This window comes from Citrus sinensis, chromosome 3, assembly GCF_022201045.2.
Source record: "Citrus sinensis cultivar Valencia sweet orange chromosome 3, DVS_A1.0, whole genome shotgun sequence".
In the NCBI taxonomy this organism is placed as follows: Eukaryota; Viridiplantae; Streptophyta; class Magnoliopsida; order Sapindales; family Rutaceae; genus Citrus; species Citrus sinensis.
Genome location: NC_068558.1, coordinates 8,613,041 through 8,639,149, shown reverse-complemented (window position 1 = coordinate 8,639,149; position 26,109 = coordinate 8,613,041). Strand labels below are relative to the sequence as shown.

The window sequence follows — 26,109 nt, the reverse complement described above, 5'->3', positions numbered from 1 at the left end:
CCTCTCTCTCTATTCTCTCTCGAGACCGACGTCATTTGTTTTATTGCACTTTGGCTATGGTTACGTCTTCCTTGTGTAACTCGATTTCTGCATCCTCAATGATGTTCGCAGCAAGAATTTGTGTTTAGTTTTTTAAGCAAACACAACTTGGTATGTTATCAGGGCTGGTTTAAGAGGTTTCAGGTAATTAGTTTATATCCTTTACTTGTAATCAAGGCTTAGTTCACTTGTGAGATATGTTCATTTAATAAGAAAAATTATCAACGTCAAAATTGTGGCTGTGGTACTTCGTCGGTACTACACCCCACAACCAGGCACGAGTAGATGGTTCTAGTTTATTAATTTTTTTTTAATTACTAATAATGCTTAGTTTGTGGAGTGTGGTACCCTTAAGAAATTATAAATAACCCTGACTTTAAAGAATTAAAAGCCAAATGAGTGATAAATATCCTATCGTTACAAGTTTACTTAAGGTAGATAAAAAAAAATTCTAAAAGAAGATGGAGGGGGGAGGAAATTAGGGAAAATGATAGTGGTTAGATTCTAAAATAAATTAAGTGATGAACCTGTAAATATTACCGGTGACAATTTTGTAAAATAAAGCAGTGATAGGCAGTTTTGTAATTACACATGTAATTTTGTGAACTACATTAACATTATAGTGAGGGAAAAAAAAAGTTTGTCTAATTCCAGCTTTGTCTTTCGATAGCTTCGTCCTTGGAGAAACCAGTTTGATATTGGTTTAACACATGAGCAGACAGCTATATTAATATTTAAGTCTCTATATGCCAGCTTAAGCATTTGGTTCAAACAATGCATATTATCAATTATTTTTTATTTTTTTTAAAAAAAAAGGAAAAAAAAACAATTGACGATAATACATCTTTCTGCAGTGTCGTTCAATCTAATAATCTCATTTCACATGTGTCTTACGAACATGCATTATGAGGACCATAAAAATAAAATTATACGAGTTCTAACATAAAATTGACCCAACATTCCCATGTCACATTTCACTATTAATTTTGGAAGACCATATCTACCACGCAATTTTATTATCTTAGAAGATTATATATTTCATGGAAAGTTCACATGGGTCGTCTACTCTTGACTTGGCATTATATATTTGGTCACATTGGCCGGTTCTCTAACTTATGCCTAATGCATGTCTCCTAACGCAGTATCGTATATCTAATATAGTATTTCAAAATAATTGCTTAAATGTTGCTAAAAACAGTGCATGGATCAAGGTTTCTAAGAATTTTCTTGAGAATTTTAGAACCGGCCGGCCGGTGGATGTACAATATTCGAACATGGTTCATATTTTGAATGGAGTGCCATGTTGCACTGATATATTCTTTTAAGATCGTAAGATAAGAAAAAAGAAATGAATCAAAAGTTATTATTGTCACGCCAAGCTGTTTTATTGTATTCATGCACTACAGTGTGAATGCGCACCATGATTGTATGAACTCTTTTTTTTTTTTTTTTTTGTAAATAGAAAGAAAGAAACTTATCTATTATATGCAGATTCATTCGACAACTTTAGGATTAAAAAATAAAACAAATAATGGTATCAAACTTTTTTTTTTTTTTTGGGGAAAAAGACAGAAACTCATATATTATATTCAGATTCATTCGACAGCGTTAGGGTTAAAAAATAAAACAAATAAGGAAGTAAAATACAAAATGTAATCCATTGCAATACAAACATACAATTATGCAAATTAATTTGTTATGGGTTAGCACACACAACGATGTGGAATGTGTTCCAAAACAATAAGTGGGTACAAAATTATCCGCCGCTTTTTGAGAAAAAAATATCTTGTATCTCAACGCATCACAGATGAACAAATTAATATCATCTTCCTATTATTTACATAATTGTGTGCTCTCATATAAATTAATATCGTATATATCATATAAATTAATATCAGAAGAACAAATTATATATATATATATATTTCACATAGTGCCATAGCTATGTTGGAGATGTTCCACCTTGAAGCAACTCCAACGACGGTATGATCGTAGCCACTTTCTTTGACTCTCAAGCCATGGCTATGATCATATGGGTATTGGAATAGCCGAACCTATTTCAAAATCAGGACATTAATTATCAAATAAAATTAATAAAAGTTAATAATTAATTATTCAATATTACACATGCTATGAAGTAGGATACTTGTAAAATATCATATTCGCAACCTATATTAAAACAGTTATACAAATTGATTGTATTAACTTCAATGTATACAAGAATTGACGTTATTTTTGTGGGATGGTGGGAGGCGTTTTGCTATCTTTCTTGTAGGGTTTTTACAAATTAATTGAAAGTTCATAAACATGTAAATTTACATCCAAATCCAAATCAAAATATCATTTCCCCAAATTTATTAAAAAAAAAAAAAAAGGCTGAATATGATTGAGTGAATACATCGAATAAACATCGTTTTTGGACATTGAAAATGATGAAATTTTCCTTTGACGAAAAAGGAAAAAGCTGAAATTCTGAAAATGGAGGAGTTGAGTGAAAATAGAGAATATTGGGGGTGCACATGGGGAGGCAACGTGACACGGAGAAAGTCCCGCGTTTCCCGCAAAACTTAATCTTACAGAGACTAGTACTTGTACGAGCTAGCACGTGACATTTCCTCCTTTACTACCAACATCCTCTGCCCACCTACTGCGCTCTTTGTGTCCTTGATGTGCCACTAATTTTTTTTTTTTTTTTTTTTTTTTTTAATAAAAAGCCAGCAAATTTATTTAAGCTTATTACATAATCGGGATCTGTGCTGTAATCATCAGCTGTAAGTATAGTTAATGCCCAGTAATTATTTAATTCATCCTTTTTTTTAAAAAAAATAAAAAAAAATATCAATTAATGTTTCAACTGCCGGTGAGGTAACTCAACTGTTCGATAACAAGTCAACTTGCCGCTAAATTTACGAGAGTCACGTGAGCTGGGGGTGGTTGGTTTTAAGATTTGGTAGCAGAGTGTGGGCTAACGTGTTGTTAAGAAGCACATGCTGTGAAGATTTTGAAATTGTACAACTGAGGGCCTAGGCTCAGGCTAATCTTAAAGGACAGTAGCAGTGGCATTTGGATTGGCGTCAGTGGTGTACTCATTTGCCCCTGCAAGTCGCATCTGTCATGCCTCATTTCCGGCCTTGAGCTCACCAATATTCACCAATCACCATATCTTTTTTCTTTTTTTTTTAGGGGCTAAGTTATTTTTTATTAAGTAATTAATTTTTTATTTTTACCTATGACATCTTCTTTCATTTATTTATTTTTATTAATATTTAACGTTTTAAAATGTATTTTTTTCATTTTATTATTATGTAAAATATTTTTTGAATATTTGATAAATAATTAATTGTTTTAATGATATTTTATTTTAATAGAAAATAATATACATCATCTATAAAAACATATAATTTTAATAGATTTAATTATTCTTGTTAAATACTATTTAACTTCACTTATATATAATTTAATATAGTCTAATCTAATATTGTACTAACCATAAGACAACATTCTATATAATCCAATCAAAATCTAACAATCAATCCAATTTAATCATGCGTGCCAAACATAGTCTAGAAGCTTATAACGCATAGTAACTTATTTTAATTTCTTTTATAAAATATTTATGATAACTAATAATATGTTTCTATTCAATTTTTAGAAAAATTATTGTAAGAGAGAAAGAAACGAAAAGCGTGTGCAGGATGTTATTTAAAATTAATTAACTTATTTTTCTTTAAAATTAAAAAATTTAAAGAACAATGTAGTTTTTAAATGAGGCATGCGATGTAACACGGACAAAGTAATGAATGATTTTCATGATTTTTAAATAATTTATCACTTTATTTATGAACAATGCTGAATGCACCAACTTTTTATTCAGATTATTTTACGTAAACCGATCTAGTATAATAATATTGATTGAATAAATCTATAAAAAAAATCATTTGGATAATTTTTTACTAAAAGTTTGTGACTCTAACATTATTGTTAGTTTACATAATTCAGATGATAAGTGTCAGCTCATTTAAGAAAATTTTCAAAAAATATAGAACTATTATTTCATAGTTCTTATGTTGTAAGCCATACCTTTTTTTTTAACATATAATTTCCTTTTAGTTTTTCTAAAATAAAAAAAAATAAAATTTTTTGAAAATGAATCAACGAACTCTATGAAACTATCTTAAAAAATCTAATTCACCCCATAAATAATAATAATAAATGAAGAAGAATACTAGATCCCGGAAGGAGATCCGTCTTGCCACATACCTTGTGGGGTGAGCATCGCAATCAAAGGCCTAATAAACAAACTTATTAATCGGGATCACCAAAACCATAAGATTAAATTAAAAAATAGAGATTGCCAAAATCCATTAAATGAAAAAAAAAATTATAATCTCCCTGCTCCTCGAACTTACGATCAACAACACACCCACACCCACACCTGATTATTTTTTACACTAACGGAGGAAAAGTGAAAAAATCCCACGGGTCCGTGAAGATGACTCTTAACGCCGTTAGACCGCGCCGCAACGTCGTTACAAAACGGCGTTTCTGTCTGACGGGAGCCAAAGCCAATGAATAGAAATACTTTGGAGAAACAGAAAGCAAAGCAAAAACCTGTATAAAAGATCCTGACCCAAAACACACACCGGAAAGAGAGAGAAAGAGAGTTTGCCCGCCCGCAAGCACTGAAAAAGGAGAGGATTTTTATTTGGTCGTCGAAATTCAAAGCAGATTCTTCAGCATTTCTGATCGTTCTCAATTGATGGAGAACTGATACAAGTCTACACGGCTTGCCTTTGAAACTGCTTTTTGTTCTTTATTTTTTTTTCCTTTTAACGTGAACTTGAATTGCTCGTCTGAAAGAAAGGTTCAGATCGAAAGGTACGTGAAAGGAGAATTTATTTGTTTTTCGATAATTCAATTGTTCGGATTGCGAAGGTTTGACTTGAATTATGGACAAATTTAAAGTTATCTCTCGTTTCTGTATTGAATTTGACTCGAACGTCGAGTTTTTCGTGGTATTTCTGTTGGCAGGTGACAATTTTACGTGTGCAGAAGTCTTTTCTCGAGAAAAAAAAGAAATAAAATTATAAGACAGATTTTCTCGGGAGAAATTCTCAAGCGTGCTAGCTTCTGTAAGAACAGTGCGCAGACAAACCTCCTGAATATCTGAAGTGAGACAGAATGAGCATTCGATCGCAGAGCGGAGGCTTAACGAAACAGATCTAACAATCAACTGTCAGAATTTTCAAATAATTCATCATCCGTATTCACAGAATTGCCATTTGAATTTCAATCTTCAACTATCCAGCTGAAGATTTTACACACACACACACACACACATGGAGCTTCCTCAATCCCGTCCTTTCGGAACCGAAGGTAAGTAAAAACAAATCAAAATTCTGTTTTGTGATTTTCATTTCGGATAACGGAACGGAAAACACTTTGAAAAAAAAATATTATTATTATTATTCTTCTTCTTTTAACCGTGATTTAGAGAAGTTGTTTTACAGGAAGAAGACCAACGCATGACTTTCTCTCACTGTACAGTCATTCAACAGTACAACAAGATCCAAGGCCACCTTCTCAAGGTAAATTCAATCCAAATTCAATTTCAAGATCCCAATATACAACTGCTTTGTTCATTTCGGTGTTTTATTGGTTTTTTTTTTCTTTCATTTTTCTTGAATTTAGAATTAATAAAATATAAAATGAAATATCTCTCTTTCAATATTTATTTCTTTTTAATTTATAGTTATTAGTTACCAGATCACGATTTGTATATGCACGTGACTAGGTAATAGATATGGATGATGGATCTGGGCCATGGATTCTTAAATGGGCCATTCCATATGTACACGAGCTTGCAAAATCGGGAAAAGAGAGGATTAGCAGTTAGTAGCACTTATTAGGACCATTGGATTGAGGTTTATTTTGATGGGACCCACTGTAGAAGCAAACACGATGATGTGACAAATCACATGGTTCAGACCAGGCTCCCGATGATCATGCAGCAGGTTCACGGTATTGTGTAGATAGGCACCGCGCGCGCGCTCCTTAATTTTCATTAGTCAAAATTATTGATGACCTTAAGTAAAATTTTGTTATGACTTTCGCTTGAATCAACTCGTGGATATCCTTATAGATAACTTCAAAAAAAAAATAAAAAAAGAAAGAAAAAAGAGGACCTTGGTGTCGTGTCTCGTTCACTCACCAACCCTACTCTATTCACATGGGAATATTGAATATGAGCTTGCTGTAATTGGAAACAAATTTTGTTGATTACGTACTTTCACACCCATTTTATGTTATTTGGTGTATATGTGCTGTGCCCCACCAATTAATAATACTTTGTATTTGGTCGATTCGCGGGTTTAGGTGTTACGTTAATTTTGGTTGATTTTTGAAAATCATATACAATCGTATAAATTTTTCTTACAAGAATGGTCTGAAATAGAAAAGGGCACTGGTATAATAAATATATGTATATAATGTTTATATACATAATAGTATTTTATTACGTAGATGTGCCATGTAATCTTAATCATTTGGTACGGTCACTTACCATTTTGTTCTGTTGGACACTTTTTTTTTTCCTTTTTTTTAATCAATTATGTTGCATAAATTGCCAACTTTAGATTATTTAGTAAGATCTGTATATGAATAAGATTTTATTTTTCTCGATTTTTTTTAATCTCCTCCATGCATGAGCAGGTGGATTCCTCAAAACCCATGATTTTCTACAAGTAGGGAAAATTAATGCCAAGGAAGAAAGCACACTTGAAATAACGTCAATTGTGGAAAAGCCACCTCCTCCGGCGCCGCCACCTCCTTCTTCTTCTTCTGTAGAGCATAATCTGCCCGGTGGGATTGGGACTTACAGTATAAGCCACGTCTCATACTTCGGTCAAAAAGTTCCAAAGCCAGAGGGCTCACTTTTCGCAGTAGCTCAAACGAGTAGTACCGAGAAAAATGATGAGAATTCTAACTGCAGTTCTTACACTGGTAGTGGTTTCACTCTGTGGGAAGAATCTGCTGTCAAAAAGGGAAAGACAGGGAAGGAGAATGCCGGAGAAAGAGCCATTGGAAGAGGAGGTAACTCTGTGCTGTATATTTTGCAGCTACGTTCACATTGTTTACTTCATTATGACAAAATATATCCATGCATCGCCAAACTTATGCACGCTGTTGATGTAGCAAAAAGTGCCCTTGGACCCAAACTACAGGCCCTCTTGGAATATGGGCTGCTTGTATTGCAAAATATAGGTGTTAAAAATACGAATGGGGGACATTAGATGTAGAATTGCACAGGACCTAATTTTGGTCAGTGACCTAATTTTCCGTTTCCCTTAATTGGTTGCTAGGATCTAGGAATCATTAGCAATTTAGCAAGGGGTAAAAATACAAAAGAGTACATATAAATAGTTCTTGGGAAAGAAATTGTATTTTTCTTTTCAATGAAAAATGAGGGTTTTTTTATTATTGTTTAAGAAAGGGCCAGATTTACAATAGAAATTTCTCAAGCAAGCCCCACTTAAATGTTTTCATTTATTCAGAAGGCCCATTTGAATTTGATTTAACGTGAAGATAATAACGAAACTTTTTGGCGGCTACTGTGTGTGGGAACAGAAGCGACGGTGAATGTGGGGCAATGGGTGTCACAATCATCTTCCACCAACAACAGCCATCGCAACAGCTTCAGCTCTCTCTCTTGCTCCCAGTCAGTCAGCTTTCTCCCTGCATTTTCTTTTCTTTTTTACTTCACTTTTTGGTCAAATTGGTTATAATGACTGCGAATGTAAAGATTGATTTTGGAGTGTTGCGGTTGTTTGGAGCAGGCCACTGGGGATGAAGAGCCAGAGCTTCATGGAAATGATAAAGTCTGCAAAGGGTAGTACACATGATGATGATTTGGATGATGCAGACGAGTTCATCCTTAAAAGAGAAAACTCCACTACCACGAATCATAAAGGTAGTTTTCACAATTATACATTGTTAACTTTCTATAATAATCTTTAATATTTTTAAATAATTATCATTTTCTGCTCTTTTCTCTTTGATTGTCACGATTTTGTGTTGTTCAGGGGATTTGAGGGTAAAAGTTGAGGGAAAGAGCAATGATCAGAAGCCCAATACGCCACGATCAAAACATTCTGCCACCGAGCAGCGAAGGAGAAGCAAAATAAATGACAGGCAAGTGTTTTATGTCTAGTGTCATTTTTTTTTAAAGATTCATCCGCACTAGTATAAGCTGCCTTATATTTTCATTTGCTATTTTCTTAATTTAATTCTTTTTTTCAACAATGTTCTTGTTTAACCTTTTAAACCTTAAAATGGATGCTAAAGTTCATCCTTCATGGTCTAGTGTGGTTTACTGGATGTATGTAATTTGATTTTGGATTCAGTGTTTCTAAGACTCTCACCGTCTCTTATGACATTGAAATGTATATAACTCAGTTACTTTATTCCCTCATTATGCCTCACTTAATCTTGGGAGAAGAGGGAAAATTAAATTTAGTGACATTAGGCCATGAAATATTCTGGACATTTAGAACTGAGGTCCTTGAAGGTTTGTTATTTTGACCAAGTGAAGATTTGTTGATCCTATTGGTGTGCAACTGATACTTTCAGTTATAAAAGTTTCGCCAATACTATTACTTGTTTTGAAGAGAAAAAAGTGAAATAATACTTCTGCTTAGCATCACCGCACCTCATCCTAGTAGTTGCAGTTGATTGATAAACCGTTGCATAGAGGTGGCTGTCAACACCTTCAGGAACTAAATATTTGACTTTATAATGCAGGTTTCAGATGTTGAGGGAGCTCATTCCTCATAGCGACCAAAAGAGAGACAAGGCATCATTCTTGCTAGAGGTACATATATTTCTAGAAAAAAATAATTTGATCTTTTCATCAGCCCGCAATAAATTGATTTTTAGATGACAAGTGCATACAAATTTTTTCAGGTCATTGAGTACATTCAGTTTTTACAAGAAAAAGTTCACAAGTACGAGGGGCCATTTGTAGGGTGGAACCCAGAACGGGCAAAATTGGCGCCATGGGTAAAACATTGCCTCTTACAAGGATCCTTCACGAGTTCTTGCATCAGCATGTTTCCATAGGAATATATTTCTCAAATCTAAAGTTTGACTGACTCTGCTTTTTTTGGAACAGAAAAACAATCACAAGCATGCAGAAAGTTATGTTGATCAGTCCCAAGGGATAAATAATGGATCTGCTACTGCATTAGTATTTGCTGCCAAGTTCAATGAGAAAAACGTTTCCATTTCTCCAGCTATTCCAGGGAGTGGTCAGAAGCCGGTAGAATCTGACATGACCTCTGCTTCTACATTCAAGACAATGGATCCCCAGCCTGGAATAACAAATAAGGCAATGCCCTTTCCTATGTCACTCCAGCCAAACTGCTACAAACCTGTTAGGAATGGTGGTGCGGCAGCTTCACTTCGGCCTAGACTGGCATCCGATGCAGAGAACACGACTTCTCAGCCTCAAACCCTGGAATGTCACACTAGGTCATGTACGGGAGACATGCCTATTTCTAATAATAAGAAGTTAAAAGAACAGGAGCTGCCTGTTGAAGGTGGCAGAATAAACATCTCAACTGCGTATTCTCAAGGGTGAGTAATTGTTCATTTACTTTTCGGTTTTTTATGGCTATTGTATCTACTAACAGGATTCTTCATGCTTGAATGGAACAGATTGCTAAAGACTCTGACACAAGCACTGCAGAGTTCTGGAGTTGATTTGTCACAGGCCAGCGTCTCAGTGCAAATTGACCTTGGGAAACGAGCTGCTCAGGCACCAATTACACTAGCATCGAATCTTAAGGTACCTTTGACACTGCATTTTGTGTTGATCTGAAGTGCTTCTTGCATAATCTTATATCAAATTAATGCTTGTTGAAGGGAAATGAAGTTCCGGCTAGCAATCAAGGAACCACTGGTTCTAGAGACAGAAATGGAGGTGAGGGCTCAAATCAAGCACTAAAGAAGCAAAAGATAGATAAATGTTAACATCAAAATTTCCACACTATTCTTTTTTGTAATTTAATTAATTCATTTTTTGGGGGTACCCTTTTCAAAATCGGGGGAGTTTATTATTGTTATTTATAATGTCTTCTCCTGGTTTATAAAACTGCCCAGTTGAGACCTAGATCGATTGTACATGTAGAGAGTTGCAGTTTGTTAGGATGCATAGAATTCCTAGCAAATATGTATTATTTATTTACTCTATTTTTGTTAATCATTATACAGGTTTTCTTACTAAATATCTTCCGAAACTGCTCTTTCATTCAAAGGCTTCCATTTATGTGACGTGTGTACCAATTATGTCAATGTTTCTAGACAGGGTTTGTGGAATGTAAAATCCTACGCAAACATTGATCGTCCCTAATGATGCAGGTGTTGTGCAGTAAAAGTATCTTTGATTAATTCTAACAATGGTTAACACCTGATCGATTTCTATCAAATATTCTATATAACAAACACATGCACGTTAAATTATTTGTTTAAAAGTTCCTTCCAAACGGCTTGAGTTATTAACAACAATTCAATTCAGCTGACATCATATTGAATTATTAGAAAATCAATTTCAGTTTCTCCTGGTTTGGTTGCTGCGGGTAGTGTCCTGCGTGATCATCAGGGTGTCGTTCGTTCTAGCTGCTTTTGGTTATTTTCTTGGACACCAGCTGATGGCTGTTTGTGAAGGCTTGAACCTTACTGTTCAACCGTGATGGCTGTTTGTGAAGGCTTGAACCTTACTGTTCAACTTGGTTATTTTGTTTTTGAGGTGGAGTCCGATTCGGCAACCGTGATTTCATCCTTTGTGCGATGAGACTTTGTTTATCTTTTTGACCAAGTTCTAACTTTATCTTTTGATCCTTTGGATCTATTAAGCATGTTTATCGGGAAACTACTTCAGTTGCAGATTTTATGGCTAATTGGGCTTATTTTCATAAAAAATTTCAGTGGTTTATTGGATTATAGGGATCTTCCAGCTGGTTTAACTAGCATTTTTCATCTGAATACTCATGAGACTTCGCATGTTAGGCAATGATTTTTCTCTTTTGGATTATTTTGCTTGTGTTTTATATACCATCTTTCCTTTGCTTTGTATGGCAGATTTTGGTTCTTTTTATACTCTTTTTGTTCACTTTTTTATTAACTATATTACAAATAGGGATTTGACCTACCGTCATGGTGAATTAAAAAAAAAAAAAAAAAAAACTTAACGTCACATTTCAATATAAAGTCATTGAACCAGTGGTATATTAGTATTTATCGAAATTGGATGGATGCACTTCAACAACAATCAAGAAACAAATTAGAATAATGAAATATTATTATATAATCTTAAAATTCTATGCAGCCGGCTGATTTTATCTTGCATTGCAAGTTGGGTGACTTAAAAAGCTACTACCGCCCACCAAACACCACTATCATTTTAGCAGGCGTCGCCGCTCTGCCCTCGTTATTAACAATTTTTATATATATATATATATGCTTTTGGGGTTATTATTATTTTTTTGATTTATTAACTACTTCGAACTCAAGTAGTGATGTTATTACACGATTTGTCTTTTTCAACGCAAAAGTGTTCTTGTTCCTTTAGTAGTTTGGTTAATGTTTACGTAGGAATTGCATTGACCAATTGATGGCTCCGCCATCTTTGATTCGGTGCAAAGCAAGTAACCTTTTAGTCGTCGGAATAAAATTGCTTTTTAGCCTTTTTACACTTCATTAGTAGCGTGAATTCTTTTAATATTTATTTTTAATTTTATAACATCTGTATTAGTTATTCCACTAATAAAATCTTTTTTAGAGGGGGGGAATTTTTCAAACTAATTTTTTTAGTTCCTACCTCTCTCTACGGGTTGTCTTAAATAGATAGTTAAAGAAAATTACTTGAAAATCAATCAAACAAATCCTTAAAGGTGATTTTTTACGCACTCTCATGTTGCAAGAAATTGATGTTTATCTAAACACTCACCAATAACCAAAAATCTTGACTACTTGATAAAAAAAAAGGATAAATAATTAATGTAAAATTACATTGATGAAAACGAAACTTCTTCCTAGGAGATCTCCAAGAGACTGGTAACACTATGTAATTTATCGAAATTTAAACTGATTTTGAGTAATTTACTTGGTTTTTAAGTTAACTTAGAAGTTGATAATATTGCCTCAAAAAATTTTGAGGGCATGAGTGTCTCTCCAACTAATGTTAGCGATGGTGGAATATATTTCTCTTGAATAGTTATGAGAGTAGAAATCTGTATTGTTGCACAATAAATTTGATCTAATTTGTGTCAAAAAATTTATGATCACACACACACACACACACACACACATATATATATATGTATATGTAGGTATGTATGTATGCATGTATGTAAGTATATGTATGTAGAGTTCTAAAAGAGACGAAAGTATAACTTAAGGGGTTATCTTTGAGCACCGTTAAAAGTTAATTTGAGAGAGAGTTAATAAAAGGTGAAGACAAAACGTTAAACTTCGAGCTCAACCAATATCATTGCCTTAGGCAGAAAAAGTAATCAAGATTGCTTGTTCATCTTTGTCCTCCCCCTTCCCCCTCACCGCGCCCACACCCCCCACCCCCCCCCCCCCCCCCTAACTTTGTCATTATTATAGTACGAGTGGGCGAGAGTAATGTTTTATTTTCTCAATATTGTATAGGAGTCCCTTAAGTTATGTTTAATGTAACTTACGCCCCACCAATATGCTACTGTTGCTGTGTGTGACGTAAATTACATTATACGTAACTTAACATCCGCTTATTGTATATTCTAAATGACACCATATATACACTCAACAGACGACAATTCTATAATAATAATAATACATGGCACATGTGATGATTGTGTTAACGTCTTTTTTCTTTTTTATGATTGTGTTAACGTCTTAATTGTAAAACTTGTTCAATAAAACATACTGAAACAACAACTAAATGCCAGCTATTGCAAGCATGTAGGACCACAACATCCCCAATCATTCCTCACCTCGGTTTCATTCTTTACCGCAATTCTATGTTGTATGCTTCTAGTTAAACTAATTCTTCTGTGGAACGATGAGAATGATTCTTTATTAGCAATAATGATTAGCTCCATTATTCCCTTAAACAAAATATGAGCCAAAATGTCCACGTCTATTATTGGACCACCGTCTTAATTTATTTATATAAACCACAACTGCTGTTAGCAGCCAGCATATGCAATTTGAATAGACTCCAATTCCGATGACCCCCCTCTAGAGCACATTTGAATTTTGACTGGAATTTGGTTAGTCAAAATCCGGGGGGAAGGTCTATGTAATTTGACCACTATATTCATTAACCCAACAGCAACAGCAACCCAGCTGCCTGCCATGGAATTTGGTTAGTCAAAATCCGGGGGGAAGGTCTATGTAATTTGACCACTATATTCATTAACCCAACAGCAACAGCAACCCAGCTGCCTGCCATTTTTGTAAGTTAAAGGTCAATCCATTGAATTGGGACATGCTACCAGTATTTGACAAACCATCCAATTCATTGAAGATTGCCAACCATTACTTAGAGAGGGGGGGGGGGAAACTATGTGATAAAAGAATAATTATATGTGTGAACAGATAAATAAATTTCGGAATGTGAATCATATGATGCTAGGAAGTAGGAAGGAACTCACAAAGATCATGGACGATCGGAAAAGGAACAAAACAAAAGAAAATGAAAATACAAAACAGAAAGCGGATGAGGGACACAAACCTTCCATGAATCTTCGGTTCCAGTAAACCAATTCTATCATTTGCTCCCTCAGTGTGTACAACCCCATAGTTTCTTCCTTTTTTTTTTTTTTAAATCTCTCTTATCACCCTGTAATGGCAGGGCCGATTCTATACACGAATTGGATTATTAGCATATATATAAAATGACCTTGACATCCTCCAGCTCCCTTCCCAAGATTATCTCTGGCTTTTTCTTTCAGATACCGTTATTGTTCTTAGGAACAAAATTTTCTGTGTCATCGCTATACCATTGTTGTGGGAACTACCTTTTGATCTGCTGTCTAGTAGTCGGCACTCTAGGAAAACACTGGTAAAATGCCACAAATCTTGTGTAGATTACAGTAATCACGTACTACTCAACGGATCGAATGATGACGTTTGCAAACATTCTTCTGGGTTGGAATAGAAGTAATCCTCTTCTTTTGGCTTGTCTGGGATCACCAATCTATTTGTTGGCCCTCCCATGCGATCCGCATGAGATTCCTTAACAGCTGCTGAAAATTCATCCCAAGTCAGTGATCCATTGCTATACTGGTCAATCAGATCAACCAAAAGCTTTCTTTCCAATAAGATTGTCTTCTTGTACCCAAGGAACCTGGATGAAGCAACAAACATGAGGAGGTATAAGTTCAAGATAACCAGGTACTGAACTCACCAAAGATAAAAGTTATCAAATGTAAAACTGCTACTATTGCTCAGATAAGAATCTAATTGCAGAAAATGAAGGTTTGATTTTCACATCCAGATAAAAGAAATCTGTCTGGTTTAAGATATGTCAACGAAAGAATTATCCTCTGATAAAGCTGGAAAGTAAAAACAAGAGGGAATTTAATCCCCCAAAATATTTCATCTGAAACCACACAGAATTACAAAAATCAGTTGTAAGAACAACTAAGAACCTAAAGGACATCAGAATAGCACCTGCGATGGCCTTCAACAACTTTAGCCATGTTCCCATCATATGTAGGAACAAATATATCACTCTCCAATGAAACGAGATAATCTAGGGCTGCCATTTGGGATGAATGGTTTTGGAAAAACCTAAGGTCTGATGGTTCCAAGAGCGTTTCTTTTCTGACCTGTTCATAGAAATGGCAAAAGTGACCGATCAGCCCAAGGAAAATAAATCAATATCCAACAACCAATCCAAGTAGATGGCTTTAGCTTTGATCTACTAACCAATTTTGGATAAGCTTTAGCAAGATTTGCCATCCTCCTTTCGCCACCGTATATTTCACCAGCTGCGATGTAAATCTGCATATTAGGATCAATGTCCAGGGCCCTCAATATAAGAGCTGTTTCCTCAGGTGTCAAAGGGCACAATCCATCTTTCCTCTTCAAGTCAGAATTTATTATTTTCTCTTTCCACCAAGGATAAGCATATCTGCAGAGGCATGAAAATCATGAACATCCACAAAAATACAGTGTATATTTCAGCTGCATTGTGCCTACTGGTTCACATGTATATAGGCTCAGCTTACCTCATCCTTGTGAGTTCTTCCACCTCCTCTTTGTTGCAACCTTGAGTGCAGCCAGAAAATGCCAACATGTCCATTTCATATCTAAGATGAAGTACAAGAAAAGGACCATTCTGCCGTAGAAGCTTGATAACTCTTTTACCCAAATCTTCAATTTGAGAGGTGAATCTCAAAGCACTAAAATTTACACGGCAACGCAGTTTCTGAATCTCTAAAGGCTGACCATTATTGGCAAGTCGAGCATCAGTTCTGTTGAGATGTACAACTTTGTACTTCTGTACCAGGGGAAGAATCTGTATACAAAAAAAAAAATCAAACCTGAAGTTATAAGGTTCGTGATTCAAGTCAAGGCTCTACGTTTATAGGATTTATAAGTATTGGAAATCAAAACCAACAACATAGAATAAACAAACAGACCTGATTGTGATAGTAAGATATATCAGACCAACTAATTGGTGGCATGGACAAAACCCTTCCCATTTCCACTCTCTTCTTCAGCCTAGGAGGCAACTCTTTCAGTATCCGCACCTCATCTCTCAATGATGTAATAAAATGATCCACATCAAATATATCTTGGAACTCACTGCCATATCAAGTAAAAAGTTAACAATAAGTTTCAGAAAAAACAAATAAAATTAATATCCCAGTGCAAAAGCGCCAGAACATAGAGAAGTTCACACACCTAGGATCAGCCCAGAAGGAAGTTTTATCCAATTCAGGGACTATAAGAGTGACATTCAGATATCTTGCAATAGCCACCATGTCACAAATCTGTTGAGCATAGCAAAACAAACACATGAAAACTAATCCCCCACAGAAAAAAAAAACAGATTAACCAGCAGATGATGAAATAAACTAACAACAATTAATCAGGCAGGTAACAAGGACAAAGTAATAAGCAGTGCCGAGTGTAATTGACAACAAACCACTCACCGCTGCTCTCATCTGATTGAGACCTCCATTGCATGAAACCATCAAGTACCCATTGTTCTTGTAGACCCCTATTGCCAAACATATCAGATTAAGTGCAAAATCAGACAATCAAATTCTTGCACCAGAAAGATTATTATGCATAAGAGACACACCCAGCAATCATTTTCATCAAACAAAATAAACAAAAATAAATCCGCTTAAAAAAATCGTGATGATTCCGTAAAAAATTCTTAATTCCCAGAATGCCCAACGCAAAGTTACATGAGAAATTTAAATTAAAAAAAAAGGTAGCAGGTTGACTAACTCTTAGGTGGGAGAACACGGGCGGGAACGGCCGGAACCTTATCCTGAACAACAGCAGAAGCGGTATCGGACTCACGGTTAAAACAGGGAGGCCAAACGGTCAGTACCCGGGGACCCCACGTCTCGCCAATCGCCGTTAACTGAACGATGCAAGTCCACAACAAAACCGACGTCGTAGCCCGTATCATCCACAGCTTCATTCTCGATGATGAACTCTTCAAATGCTTCTCCACTCCTCCTTTCACTAACCCACTTCCCATCTCTCTCTTTCTCTCACTCTTCTCTAACCTACACATCTCCCGCACAAGAACATAAAAAACGACCCGTCGTTTTTTTTTTTCCTTAATTAGATTTGATGGCCGCCCCTCCTCTCCTCTCTCTCCAAAAATTTACTTTTTATTATGCGCGTGTATCAATTATAATCATCAATGTGGATGGCATCTAATACCTAAAATGAAAATTAACTTTAAAATGATATAAAAAAAATGAATTTTCTTTAAATGGCGTGATTATTTAATCCGAATCTACCAGATCCAAATCTTCCAAATATAGGATCAAAACGTGATCCACTAAATTTGAAGACACACAATATAAAATTTCTCCCCGAATAACAAGATTTATTTGTTCGATTTTATCTCCTCAAGAAGAAAAACAAATTTTCATTTAAAATGCGGGGCTCGCATTTACACAAAATCCGCGATCTTTCTCAATCTTCTTCAACCGAACCGCCGCTGCTAACGAACCCTAAACCACTATTAATGCACCAATCAAAAAATAAAAATAAAATGAATCAATGAAACGGATTTTTTATATCTTCTTCTTACAAGATAAACGAGAAATCGACGGCGAGATATTCACACGAAAGATTCTCGCCGAGGTTCGCAAAATTAAGATCGCGACACAGACACAAAAGATATAGAGAGAGAGAGACAGACAGACGGAGAATGTGGAAACGACGCGTATAACTTGCGATTGGAGCCGAGCCGTACACCGCCTGATCACCTCACCCTCTTTAACTATATGGTTGGGTTTAGAGTTGACCTCGGGTTAGCTGTTGTGGATTTGACCATGGTTAAAATCTCTCTGTGTGTGCGGGTTTACGGGACAATTAAAAAACAACACGGTGTAGCTTTTAGTAGTGCGAATACGGCCGGGGTCCACTGGAATTTATGTTGTCTCACACGTGGCGGCGATCGGTTCGTCCAAACAGTACGCGCATTGGCGAGAGATGGTGCACCCATGTATGGATGGGGTGGATCTGTTTCGCGGCATTCATATCCATTTTTCGATACGCCGACATAATCTCGCGATATTTTGGAGGATAAAAATTCTAATTTTGAGTCAACACTCAAAAGCATGTCTTCATTTTTCTTTTACTGTATTATTTAGTATTGTTTGCCTCCTAATGGGTTCTTAGTTTTGACGCTGTTGTTGATTTTTTTAGAAAGGAATGGGTTAAAAAAAAAAAACACTAAAAGGCACTGAATAAATTAATATTAATGGAAGAAAGCATTAAATAAACTTTTTAATGTGCTGGGACGTCATAAATTGAGACTATTTTCACATCAGATAAATTATTGGTATACAAAGGAAAATATCAAAATATAGAACAGACAATGCATTGAATCATATTTAATTTTTTAAAATAAATTTCCATCGTTCATTTTTGTTTACAAAGGTAACAATTTCAAGTAATGCCATTCTAGCAAATTATTTTAAATTATGCCATTTATAATGATAATGGATCTACTAATAATAAGTAGGGTGGAATTCATTTCTTATTTATGTTCAATTTGAATAATCAGGACTAAAGTAAATTATCAGATCTCAGTACATTCTATACTATTATTATTTTTAACTGATTATTGATGTTTACAATTAAAATTTACGAAGACTTCTTGAAACATTTGTTAACGAGTTAATTCATCTTGAAATAATATTAAAGTAGTGTCTTTTCATACAATTATATAATTAATTGAATCTAACCTTTTTTTTTCTTAGACTTTGTGTTAATTTCTATGAATTAACTTTCATTGTGTGATTTCAATTTTTTTTTTTTTAAAAAAAACTCCGATTGGAAAAAAAAAAAACCGGTGAAAGGGATGTTATTTTAGCGAGAATACTGTGACAACTGAGCTCTCTTTGCACTATTTCCGCTTTTGGGGGGGCTACTTGAAGTGAGTTTCCGTGAGAGTGTCGGTTCTGCCGTTAAGACGGCATCAACTCATCAAGTGAGTAAGTGTCAGAACGGTCGAGTGATCCGACGCGATTGATGTTCGTTGCGTGCCAGATGGCAGAATCAAGATGACTTGTAGCACCATTCTTGCTAATTAGGTGGGTCCCGCGACAACGTGGTTAGATGGCCGAAGTGACTACGGGACGCACGCGCTCTAACGCACTTACGAGGAGGGAAAGTGCGATAGGTGTCGGTATCTGATTGGACCCATGCTACTTGCTGACGTGGGTGAGCCTTCCTGAGTTTACTGGTGCGTATTTCGCACGTGCTAAAAGGTTATGTGGTTGTTGGGGACATATAATCCTACGAGCTAAGATGCAGAGCACGGATGTGAAAATGATTCAAATGACAATGGTGGCCCCATGGGGCCGTCCATAGTCCATATCAGGCTTAAAAATGCGTTGAAAAGGTTTAAATATTATTTTAGTTTATTTTAAAATTTAACTATATTAATTTTTTTTTATATTAATATATTATAATTAAAATTCTATTAATATTTATAATTAGAAGTTGATTGGGACTTGAAACCCTGAGTACATGGATTGGCCATTGGCTACTAACTATATTAAAATTTAATTTTATTGAGTTTTTTTTAACATAATTTTATTGAATCTAGAAAGGTTAATTTGGTTATTTGAGAACAATTTATATTCATTCATTCCTATAACTCAAAAGTAATTTAATTTCCTCTCAATTCATGGGGTCGGATTTAGGGATGGCAATGGGGAGGGGAGGGGAGGGGACCGATCTTCCCGTATCCATCCCTGATATTTTGCGTATGTCACCGTCCCCTCCCCGTCCCCGTCAGAATTACTTGAGAGAATTTTCATCCCCTCTCTGAATAATAACAGGGGATCTCCGAGGGTCCCTGATCCCCGAATAACTAATACATTTTTTTCAATTTTGAGTTAATCATATTAAAATAAAAAATTCAAATAAAAGTAAAGTTCGAAATATATCTTACATTAATATCTATTACAAAAGTCACATACATTAAATTAGTAAGTAACGCAACATGCAAGGAATACAAACTATCATGAACAAATTAATAGTTTAATACAAAATTATTACAAATAAAATCGAATTTAGATTCAAAATTAACTTTTTCAAAGGTAGCGTGGGCACTTTATAAATGTAGACTATTCCCTTTACAACACAATACTTAAATTGGAGCAAATCAAAAACAAATATTAGATTAGATTAGATATTAAAATTGTGATTCGTTGTGGGCAATTATAACATCTAAAAATAAATTAAAAAAATAGATTTAAGTTTAAAATATTTAAAGAATATTAAAATTAAAAAAAATATTTTGCTAATAAAATCTACTCGGTCTTTTTAATGTCCTAAATAAAAATTTAAGACTTTAATTAGTTAATTAGGTCTAAAAGTTTAATAATATAAATATTTTGATATTTTTTATTTTTACCAATATTTATAATTTTATAATTTAAAATTTATTATTTATTTACTAGTAATTTTAAAAAATTAAAATAAAATTAAAAATTAAAATGAGGAAATGGGTAGGGGATGTGGATTCCACCTCATCCATGTCCCCTCCCCGAATAAGAAATTGGGTATGAAATTATCCTCATACCCTCCCCGAATGGGGAAAATCCCCGAGAGTACCCGTTCCTGTGGGGATTTTTGCCATCCCTAGTCGGATTCAACCTCAAACCTCTTCTATTATTATATTAATTAAATTTTACTTATTTTATTAAAATAAATTATTTGTAAAATGATTATAAATGTTCACTGCAGCCACTCAGGTAGAGAACATTTACCCTAAAATAAATAATTTTTTTTAAATATTACATAATAATTTAACCATTTACAGATTGTTGCCAGTGAAACTAAGGCTTAGAAGAAAATTGAGAACCACCCAACCCAACTAATAAATAAATTTTGAAGATTTATTACATGTAAATTATTTATTTATTTATATGCATATAGATGCTTATCAATTATAAATGCTTCGAGAAGTATGATTATAAAAAAAGAAAAAAAAAGAAACTCTATTCGTTGGTGAATAAAAAAATTGGGATGGAGTTTTAAGTCCATAGAATGAAAATAATTCATGATTTTTTTTTTAGTCAACTATGTTGCATAACACTTGCCGTTGCCGACATTAGGTTATTTCCAATTCTCTTTTATTATTCATATATGTGACAATTTAACAACTCAAAATTGATACATTATGTGTGACAATTTAACAACTCAAAATGCATACATGGAATCACATTTTATTTAATTTTTAGAAAATTAAGAAACCCAGATGAATATCAAAACGCAAAAATTGAATTGACTGTAATAAACGAGTAAATTAAACATGTGCATTTGAAATCAAGATTTGATGGCGACCAACAAACGAAGAATGAAAGGGGAATTGCACTAAAAAAGAAACAACCAGATTGTGCTATTTGATTCTCTAATTCTTGATAGCACGCCAAAAAAACTTATTAAAAAGGAATAGCCAAGGCAGCTGAGAATCAAGGCCCCCAGATTGTGCTTCTTCTTCGCTGAAAGGGAAAGCTTTTCAATCATTTTTGGAAATTCTTTTGTGATTCAATTTTCTTATTATATTCTCTCTTACCATGTTATGAAATATGTACATGTATCATATATTTGTTATGTGTGGACCAAAAGAGGAAGCAGCGGGTTTCCTTGGTTTTATTTTTGAATGGGATTAGAGGAATGTCGCATTTCCCCCGTCGCAAATGAGTTAATCTATAATTTTTTTAATAGCTTAGTGAGGTGATATTTATGGTGAAAAAATAACCCTGTTAAATAATCTCAAGAAGGCCGCTCTTTACCTTAATATTTACCACTAAAGATAGAGAGCTTAGCTTCAATTTAATCTTAAATTGATGTGGGAGGAGTTTAATATGTATCCAAACATCTTATCTAGTCCAAAACATTCAAATCAATTAGGGTTTGTGAACTCATGTGATATAACCAATTATTGAGTCGTACGAGCTCTTGAATTCTATATTATTGGGTGATAAAGTTCGTGAATAATATTATCACATACTGCTGCTTTTCGTTAAAAAAAAAAAACATTTCAAGTCCATTGACAAAGGTATTATATAAAATTTTACTGTGTAAATGATAATAATATTAAAATAAAGTCTTATATTTATATCAACACGTATAAAGTTTTAATATATAATTTTCGTTTTGTAGAGATAAATTGATACACAAGATCAAGATGGGATGCTTTAGGTCATTTAATTTGTCATGAAAGTTGAATTATTATTGTTTTATTTACAGAATACTGGTCCTCACCAAGATGTAGCACACATCATGGGTGTAGTTGCTGCGGACTTAATTTCTTACGCCATTTTTGTTTTTTTTTTTTTTAATATATAAAAATTTTAATTGATTTGTAAAAAACTACAGGTCTTTTTTTTTTTTTTTTGAGGGAAAGTATTAACCAACTATGTGAATAGGTACAAAAATTCTGAGGGTGTATCATCTACCCAAAAAAAAAATCAGTTTGCTCTGATGCTAATCTTGCAAGAGAGTGAGCTAATGTATTGCACCCTCTTGGGGTATGTTGAACTTTCACTTGGTTTAGCCTCTTCATTCGATCTTGGACTTCAGAAGCAACCCAAAATATTTCAGCTCTTGAACTTGTCTTGGAATTGACTAAATCCACTACTTCCTGGGAGTCAGATTCCACAATTAGTGGGAAGCATTTAACATTTTCTGCTATCTCCAGCCCGAATCTGATAGCTTAAAAAACTACAGGTTAAGATCACTACTAGCAACATCAATTTTTGTGGCCTTTTCAAAATTTATAATTAACTAGTGAATTGACATGATCAGTTTGGTTTTTGTTAGTAAGTTAATTAAACTTGATTTGGATGTTTCCTAACTACTAAGCATAATTTTCATCTAACTGGTTTCCTAATTCCTAATTCCTACTGCCTACTGGTAATTTAAATTAACTGGGTTTTGGTCGTGCAAGTAACCCTAACATGTAGTTCCGTTGGTTTCTCATTTTCGGTCTTAACAAGAAAACAAAAATGGACTTCCCAAACAAGAAAGAGATAATTAAATTGCTCCCTTAGTTGAGTTGTTTTACATATATATTTTTTAAATTGTTCATAAGATAAGTGATTTTCCATCCTTCAAACCTTCTTGATAGCAACCCCAAATGATCTTTTAGTATAAGTTAGAAGTAAAGTTTAAAAGTACATGAAATATGCATAAAACTAAAAGTTAGATCTAATTTTATTGATATGGTTAAACTAATTTTTTCATCAAGAAATCATGAAAAAAAAATATTATAAATGTCCTAACATGCATATAGAATTTATGGTTAAACTAATTTTATAAAATCCCTGCCAATTGTTTTCAATAAAAAATTTTTATTTTCAATCCACGAGTGATTTTTTTCTTTGCTTAAATAAATTAAATAAATAAACTATTTTTTAAATTAAACGTTAATGTTGATTTATAAGTTTTATGTTATTTTTAAAAGTATTTGTTTTGTTTGTAATTTTAGAACATCAATTTACCACTCTCATATTAATTTACTTATTTTACCTTTTATTTACTAGTCTTATATATACTTTTAAAAAAATATATACTTATCATGGTATAAATGCTACAATTTTAATTAGGCTATCATAGAATTTTTAGTTGTGTGAATAAGAAATTTCTTCTAAATATTTCGAACCTAGCTAACTTGTAGCTTCCATATTTAATATTCTTCAATTTAGGCATCATGCCATCATTGGTAAAGGATTAGCTTACGAACAACTTACCTTTCCCATCACAAAAGACCTTCGTTTTGTGCCACGAATTTTCATTCTAAAAATCAATCATCATTTCTTTATGTGATTCAATGAGCAAAAAAAGTAAAATATTTGACTTGTAAATTGATATCGTTGATCTTCTATACCCACATTATGATCTTCATTTTTTAGCTGAATATGGTTGGAATATCTATATTAAGCTAGTTCAATACTAATTTATTCAATCTTTCGCACTTTGAAAAAAAAAAAATCAAGGCTACTAATTAAGAGTCTAAGACAGACATATATCACATATCAAAGTAAATCTCTACTATTTATCCTATCATAAATAAATATGTATTTCACAAATTAATATTCAACAAAGCCAATAGAGGAGTTCTAAAAATAATATAAGACAAATTCACTCTCTCTCACTCTTTTTTTTTTTTTTAAGGAGGAGTGTCAATTTTCATTTAGTTCATAGAGTTTGAGTTAAAACTCATTTAAACAGTATATATTTTTTATAGTAACTTAAAATGATCTTATTCTACATCTGTTGTTGTTAGATCTACACTGTTATTCTAAATTTTCATTTGATATATTTGATTGAATTTTAAGTAAAAATAATGTAGGATAAATTCTCTTTCTTGTTCTCTCTTTTTGAGTGAAGGGTAAGTTCTCATTTAACACATTCTACAATTGTCCCTCTTAAAATTTACTTAATTATTCTAAAATTTTCATTTGATATTTGTTCGGACTTAGGTTATATTAGACAAAAATGTTACTTTACCCGTTGAAAAATTAGATCCAGCAGTTGTACAAATAAAGAGCAATGACGTTTTGGAAAATGTTTGAAAATATAGGAAGGATTAGGTAGTCATGTCCTCAACCCTAGGGACTGTAGGAGAAATTAACCGTAATATATGGGCTTGGCTCTTTTAAAAATTTCAATAACTAATTACCAATCACTTTAACTTTCTTACTAAAATCAACAATATTTTGCTTCACAATTAATGAATTCAATACCAAAAATTCATTGGGAACATGGAATTAGGTAATTGTTTAGTCAAAACGGTGAGTTTGCATATTGATATTGCATGTATGACATGTTAATATCGTAAACTCTACAATTGTCAGTGTTCAAGTATGACACTAAGTAAATCTCTCATATATTTGCTCCTTCGTACATATCATATATCAAAGTAAATCTCTCCTATTTGTTCTCCCAAATTAATATTCAACAAGTTTTGTAGAAGAGTTCTAAGAATAATTTAGGATAAATTTTCTCCCTCTCTCCTTTTTTTTTCAAAGGAGGGTAACTTCTCATTTAGTTTAAAGAGTTTTAGTTAATTACTCAGTTTGTCAATTTATTTAATGTTTATTTGAATTTTAAGTTATATTAGACAAAAATGTTATCCAACAACTGTACAAACTAAGAACAACGACGTTTTGAAATTTTTTTGAAAATATAGGGAATATTAGGAGATATTAACCGTGACATACGGGCTTCGCTCTCTTGCTCAACAATTTCAATAACTAATAACCAATCACTTTTAACTTTCTTACTAAAATCAACACTATTTTGCTTCATAATTAATGAATCAAATACAAAAAAAAATTCATTAGAAGCATGGAATTAGGTAGTTGTTAAGTCAAAACAGTGAGTTTGCATATTGGCATTACGTAAATAATATGTTAATATCGTAAACTCCATTATTATCGGTGTTCAAGCATGACACTGCGTCGTATCAATTGTCTACAAAATGCATAAAATAATCACGTCCAATGTTCTAAGATCTTCTAGAATGATACATAAGGTGAGTAAAAGGATAATGACAACTATGAGCTTTGCTATTTTAATTTAATGGACATTTGATGAATTTCTACATTCTTCCCTACAAGAGCTGCCCTTCAACTTAAAGTAGCTGGATGGTCCATTAATTAATGATGCCTGGGCTGTTGTTGGCACCATCAAGCTCTAAATATCTCTCCTCAGCTCTCATGGGGCAGTTTCTGGGTATGCTTAATGTGCATGCCATCAAATGGAAAAGTATAGCGAGTTGCGAAAATACTTTGGACCTAATTAGGCCAGGGATTCAAAATCTGTCAATAATTAATTGGGTTTTAAGTGTGACATGCCGCCAACATTTTAATGCTTTACGCCACTTTCTTCGTAATTAATTTCAAGCTCCCAAAATTAAATGGGTTCATCCATAATTTCAAGCAACTAATCAACGTTACTGATACATTCTGAAAATTATTCAAAATCTTTTCTAACACATTGAAGAGGGTAACGTGGCTACATAAATAAAGTCAAAAGAGTTAAAAAAGAAAACAAAAAAGAAATAAGAATTAAAGGAAAAAAAAAAAGAAAAAAAGAGGAAGGATCCTCGATGCCCTATGAGATCAAAAGCTAAACTTAGGTCTCATTTTGTGCATGCGATTACGATAGAATTGAGATGAAGAGGAAACGAAAGGAGTAATTTATTGCAAGAAACAAGATTTGAAGCTGGGAGTTAAGGAGAGTAGCTAATAATTCTAAATACAGCTTATCAACGTACGATTTTAATGTGACCCACAT

General features: G+C 33.5%; 2 protein-coding genes across 4 annotated transcripts; one reads left to right on the top strand and one right to left on the bottom strand.

Annotated features, from left to right (window-relative positions):
* The first annotated feature begins 4,631 nt into the window (after positions 1 to 4,631).
* Positions 4,632 to 10,322, top strand: LOC102629701 (transcription factor BIM1). 3 transcript variants are annotated; one of them, XM_025100545.2, is made up of 13 exons: positions 4,632 to 4,917; positions 5,071 to 5,415; positions 5,534 to 5,627; positions 5,834 to 6,060; positions 6,751 to 7,131; positions 7,666 to 7,756; positions 7,875 to 8,008; positions 8,121 to 8,229; positions 8,839 to 8,908; positions 9,001 to 9,096; positions 9,209 to 9,672; positions 9,754 to 9,883; positions 9,961 to 10,322. In XM_025100545.2, exons 4-13 carry the CDS (start codon positions 6,018 to 6,020, stop codon positions 10,066 to 10,068), a joined length of 1,626 nt encoding a protein of 541 aa, XP_024956313.2. In that variant the 5' UTR covers positions 4,632 to 4,917; positions 5,071 to 5,415; positions 5,534 to 5,627; positions 5,834 to 6,017; the 3' UTR covers positions 10,069 to 10,322. The 3 variants fall into 3 exon arrangements, with proteins under 3 accessions (XP_024956313.2, XP_006485716.2, XP_052293824.1); XM_006485653.4 differs by lacking the exon at positions 5,834 to 6,060 and having other exon boundaries at positions 4,633 to 4,917; positions 5,550 to 5,627; XM_052437864.1 differs by lacking the exons at positions 4,632 to 4,917; positions 5,071 to 5,415 and having other exon boundaries at positions 5,425 to 5,627.
* A 3,328-nt stretch (positions 10,323 to 13,650) lies between these two features.
* On the bottom strand, positions 13,651 to 17,564 carry LOC102629411 (hypothetical protein). Its single transcript, XM_006485652.4, has 8 exons — positions 16,552 to 17,564; positions 16,248 to 16,315; positions 15,997 to 16,085; positions 15,732 to 15,897; positions 15,318 to 15,607; positions 15,016 to 15,220; positions 14,758 to 14,915; positions 13,651 to 14,431 (listed from the first exon to the last, which is right to left on the bottom strand). Exons 1-8 carry the CDS (start codon positions 16,844 to 16,846, stop codon positions 14,182 to 14,184), a joined length of 1,521 nt encoding a protein of 506 aa, XP_006485715.1. The 5' UTR covers positions 16,847 to 17,564; the 3' UTR covers positions 13,651 to 14,181.
* Between the last annotated feature and the right edge of the window lie 8,545 nt (positions 17,565 to 26,109).